General features: G+C 51.0%; 1 protein-coding gene across 1 annotated transcript in view; it reads left to right on the forward strand.

Annotated features, from left to right (window-relative positions):
* The first annotated feature begins 4,823 nt into the window (after positions 1–4,823).
* GABARAPL1 (GABA type A receptor associated protein like 1) overlaps positions 4,824–5,242 on the forward strand; it is an 11,343-nt gene continuing 10,924 nt past the window's right edge. Inside the window, exon 1 of the mRNA XM_006037675.3 lies at positions 4,824–5,074. Within this exon, the coding sequence (XP_006037737.1) occupies positions 4,985–5,074 (90 nt within the window). The 5' untranslated portion in view covers positions 4,824–4,984. The remainder of the gene's footprint in view (positions 5,075–5,242) is intronic.

Here is a 5,242-nt window from a genome sequence, read left to right on the forward strand (position 1 = left end):
GGAATAGAACAGAAGAGGAATGACAACAAATCCTGGGCTAATGGGCCAAGCAAAAGAAACTTCTTCAACCTTGTTGTGTTTTTTTCCTGTTACATGAAAAACAACCTTGCCTTGTATTGTTGCAGGAAGAAAGGGAGAATCCCACTGGGAGCTTGGTTTGGGGCAGAAAAATCCCTAACTTTTCAACAACAATTATTTTATTGTGTTGTTGATCAATTCTTACTGTTGTTTAGTTACAGAGAACTAGCAAGGTTTGCATGCTTGGCACAACCCTGCCAGAGTGAGAGGGAGGGTTTGGGAGGGGAAAGAGGTACCAAGTGCATGGAGAGGTGGGGAGTCTTACCTGTCCCAGGGACTCAAAGTCCCCAGTGGCTGCTACTGCTGTTATGCCAGCAGCACTGTGTCCTTGCACCCTGCTGCTAACACAGTGCCAGGGAGCTGCTGCTGTCACCACAGCAGGGACTCCACAGGGAGTCTACCATTCTGGTGTCCCCTCAGAGTCAGTGCCTGGGGCTGGAGCCCTGCTTACTTGCACCTTGTTATGCTACTGGTAGAGAGGTACAAACAGTACACTAAGGTTCATTGTGCTATGCACTATGCAAAAAACAACAAGGAGCCCGCCTCTGCCTCAAAGTCTTTACAGTCTGATTTGAGCAGACACAGAAACTGACTGTGACAAAGAAAAGGAGAGCTGGAGGAGGGAAACCAGACTAATGAAAACAAAACCACATGGCTTAGCAGTTGCATAACTAATATCCATCAGTTAGAACAGAAATGGAGTGGAAGTTTGCATCAGGAAGAAATGACACACTTCCCTCCCTCACAAACATGTAAAGAATCAGTCAAGGAGGTACATAAAATATGACAGCTCTGTCAGTTTGCGAAGTCTTGGGGAATGGAAACTGTCTTCATCCAGAAACCAGGTGGTCGTGGGTGGAAGGTGCCTGGTGGGCCTGAAACCTGCTGAGGATTCCATCTTTATTGCCAGTTGTGAGTGCGGTTTGCTAGGTGCAGCAATGGGGGATGCACATGGTACTAACAAAAAAATCTATTTAAACATCCTGTGTAATTTTAGCTAGAAGGGAGACAAACTGATTGGCCATATGGCTTTGCCTTCACTGCAGAGCTAACTTGAGCCCTTATTCAGCTGCTGTCCCTAACACACCCCTTGTACGCGCGCGCGCGCACACACACACACACACTCCCTCACAACCTGCTGGTGTCTGATGGTGCTCTCAAGCCAGGCTGTCTGGCCCAGTGGAGGTGTGGGTCAGCGCCTGGGTGCTCCTTCACTCATGCCAATAGCCAGCCTGCTACCCATGAGGATGCAGGTGAAGCCACCTGAGTGCTGATAGTCTTTCAGTGCCTTCTCAATTTCCCCCATGCACTCAGAAAGACAAAATTCCCTGGCAAAGAGTCAGAGGGAGGGCCAGGTTATCACAACACCAACATATAGATGACATACCTCCAGAGGTCCTAGTAATGCACACAAGGAGCATTACAGTAACTTGGTGGAGCTTTGCCATGTGGCTGCTCATTCCAAAGCAAGGCTTCAAGCAGGGTGCTCAGAAAATGATTAGGATTAACTTTGCAATGGAAGCATAGCTTAGAGAGGCAGCTAATATTCCCAGCGGCTCATTCCTCTCTCCCATCTCCTGCTTCCTTCCCCTCAGGTGCTTAATTCTCAGCCATTTCTGCAAGCACAGTATCAATAGGAATTTAATCACCAGGCACAACAGGAGGCAGGAAATCGAACCAGGCAGGGTAGGTGATGAGCTACTGATAAATTCACAAAGGGTTCCTATTAAAATGTCACTTCTTTGGCATGTGACAGATGCTTCACCCCAGGGGTACATGTGCTGCAGTGAGGAACAGGAAAGACCTGGTGAATCGAGACATGTGTCCTCCCACATAAACAAACTAGGCATTTCATAATGCAGGAGGGACATAGCACCAGCTAGCAAGGTGACATTGAACTGCACTTTGCTAAGTGATTGAAGATATATTCCAAGTTCAGCTCATGGACTTGAAAGGGAAAAGGGAGCATGTAAAGGATCTAGCAGTAGTCTGCACTGGGGAAGTTTTTTAAGTGCCTGACTTTTGGTACAAACTGGACATGACAAAGGATATGCAGTGTGTTCTTCTTTTTTAATAAACCTCAGGGAAAAATTAACTGTGGTTTAGCAGAATCTCTCCCATTTACTCTACCTGTATCCATGAGGCAGTGAAGACACCATGTGGGTGCTGTATCTGGGGCACACTGGAACACCATGTCTGGAGTGGGGTACCTGCAGTGCCCCAGGCATCCTCACCACCTTGCTTTTGGAGTTGGCATGCATGGGATAGGAACAAATGGGCAGGGCTCACTGCCTTAGTATTATGACCAAGCCCCCTGCCACACAGGGAAATATGAGCATGGGTCTTTGGGTTCTCTTTGTGGCTATACCATGAAGTTAGAGTTCAGCTGGGGAAAAGGCACAATCATCCATCAATGCCACAACATCCTCCGACACCCAGCAATTTATATCACCACTGATCTCACTTACACATAAAAAAAAAAAATAAAGCTGTGCAAATCAACCTTGAAAAAGAGACCCACTAGTCTGTGGTGAGAAACGTAATGAGTGAGTTGATAAAATTTTGATAGGAAAGATCCTTAGACTTCTCATTATCATCAGAGCAACAGGCAACCAAGTAAGGCTGGTGCACATGCTGCAAGACTGACAGTCACTGATCTGAACTGGCTAGTCCATTCACTTAATGTCCTTTTTCAATGGGGAACAGCTAAGGAACCAGGCCAGATTCCTGGAATGTCTCTGCTGTTTGTACCTACTGAGTGACTCAGATAAATAATGGCTAGCCCATGTCTTGCTCAGAAGCTGCTCACTTCAAAGATTTCCTTTACACAATTGGTCACCTCAATAATATGAAGTAGCTTCCGTGCCCTAATGGGATAACCTGAATTGTTGACGTGGGAATAATCCGTAATAATGAATGAGGAACACTGGCTAGTAATCCCTCCTACTTGAGCCAGCAGGTTCATCCATAGATCTCAAGGTACTTAAAAACAAACAAACCAACCAACCAACCTTCCCAAAAATTTAGTATCATCATCTCCAGTTTACAGAGAGGGAAGTTGAGGCCAGGGCAGTGATGTCATCAGCCCAAACAAGTCACACACACAGCTAGGAACAGATCATAGAACCGTAGAAAATTTGGGTTGGAAGGGACCTCAGGAGGTCATCTGGTCCAACCACTGCTCAAAGCAGTAGATCATCCTAGCCAAGGCCTTATGTAGCCAGGTCTCAAAAACTTCCAACAACAGACAGTCCACAACCTGTAGAGCATGGTAGATCCTCTGTCAAAGCTAATCTGCTAAGCAATAATACCTCTTTCCTCATACTCATTCTCAGACTAATTACAGCTGTCCCTAAAGCATAAAAAGCCTTCCTGATTGGCAGAGTCCCAGAAGAAACAGGGGCACCTATCCAAGCAGAGATGCATTCGGGGGCAGATTAAGATTCATTAAGGCCTTGTGCTCAGGGTCCCACCTTATCTGTGCTCTGCCCCACAGCTGCAGGCTCTGTCCCTGGCCTGCACAGCAGGAGCAGTGGGCTGAGCAGGACAGCTGCCCCCCAGGCTTGGAGCAGGAGACACAGCCACCCCTGCCCACAAGTCTGTGCTGGCAGGAGGTATACGGATCCACTGCTCACTGAGCACGTGCAGCACCAAACAAGCTCCAGTCGCAGCCCCTTGCACCGCCGCAGCTCAGTCCAACTGCAGCAGTGCCCAGCAAGTGGCACCCAGTAGCCACAAGTGTTTCATCAGCACCGAGGCAGGGACCCCTGGGTCCGGGCACAGCTGGCCTGTACATTAATCCACCTATGGATGCATTAAAGCCCCCAGGAAGATTCACGGGCTCATAAAGGGCCATTATGCTTGGGAAAAGATTTCCCAGTGCTTGCTTCCTTTTGCCTGGCTATGCAACCGGCTGCCCTAACAGGCAGAGGCCACAGCCAACTCCCATGCTGGCACCAGGCTTCTGGTCTAGAGATCCACCACGGTGGGGGGGGCAGCTGGCAAGGGGCAAATCCCTCTTTCCCAGCAGCTCAGATCAAGCCTCTGGGAAAGTGATTTGCTCTCCTCTTCCCCGGGAAGTCGCTGCTGGAGGAGGCTGCAGGTGCGTGACTCACACTGCGATCACAAGGTTTAGAGGGAGGGGGCGCAGCCCCCGCCAGCGCAGGGGCAGGGATGAGGAGGGGAAAAACTACCCTATTACAGTGTGCTAAGCCCAAGGACACGCGCCTCCGGGCTCCGCCTGCGGATCCCGCCGACTCACGCCGGGCTCGGGCCTCTGGCTGCAACAACAAGGCGGGAGAGGGAAGGAGGGAGGGGAGGGAGGGAAGGTGGGAAGAGCAGAGGCATTGCCCCCCCCCAACAGCTGCGAGGCACCCAGGGACCGGGGCCAGCAGGGAATCTGCCTGCGGAACAAGGGCAGGAGACCGCTCTACCCCCCAGCCGAGCTCTACAATGCCCCTGCGCAGCGCATCGCCGTCCCGGGCAGGAGGAGAGCATAGCTTGCTCCAGGAGCGCTTTGTAGCTGTGGCGTGTGGACCAATCCATTCCAACACAGCGAGGGAGGGCGACTTCATCCCCAAAGCATTATGGCACGAGCCAGGGGGCCACGCTTGCAAGGACGGAGCACAGTCCCCACTTCTACATGCAAATTTGCACACCAAAACATAGCTATAGGCAGCGGCGCCGTTGCTCTGGCGCTGCCACATCCTTCATACCCAGCGTTCCCCCCCCCGTCAGTAATGGAAGTGCCCACTGTGCCAGCGCGAGAGCTCCGGGGCCTGGGGTATCGGGGGGCGCTTTGGTGACACAGCAAACAGGTTCAGCTGGGGGAAGGGCAGGAAGGGAGGGAGGAAAAGCCACAGAAAGAAGGAACCCAGCCAGGTCCAGCCAAAGCCAGAGGAGCGAGATGAAGTTCCAGTACAAAGAAGATCATCCTTTCGAGTACAGGAAAAAGGAGGGCGAGAAGATCCGAAAGAAGTATCCGGACCGAGTCCCCGTAAGTGCCCCCACGGCCCGGGGTCTCTGATGGCAGCAGCCGTGGTCGTGCTGTGGCAGGGTGCTGAGCTTTGTTTTATCCAGGGGGTTATAGATTATAGACTTGAGAGAGAGAGCGAGAGAGTCTGTGTGTGTGTGTGTGTGTGTGTGTGTGTGTGTGTGGGGGGGG

This window comes from Alligator sinensis, unplaced genomic scaffold (genome assembly GCF_000455745.1).
Source record: "Alligator sinensis unplaced genomic scaffold, ASM45574v1 scaffold1090_1, whole genome shotgun sequence".
In the NCBI taxonomy this organism is placed as follows: domain Eukaryota; kingdom Metazoa; phylum Chordata; order Crocodylia; family Alligatoridae; genus Alligator; species Alligator sinensis.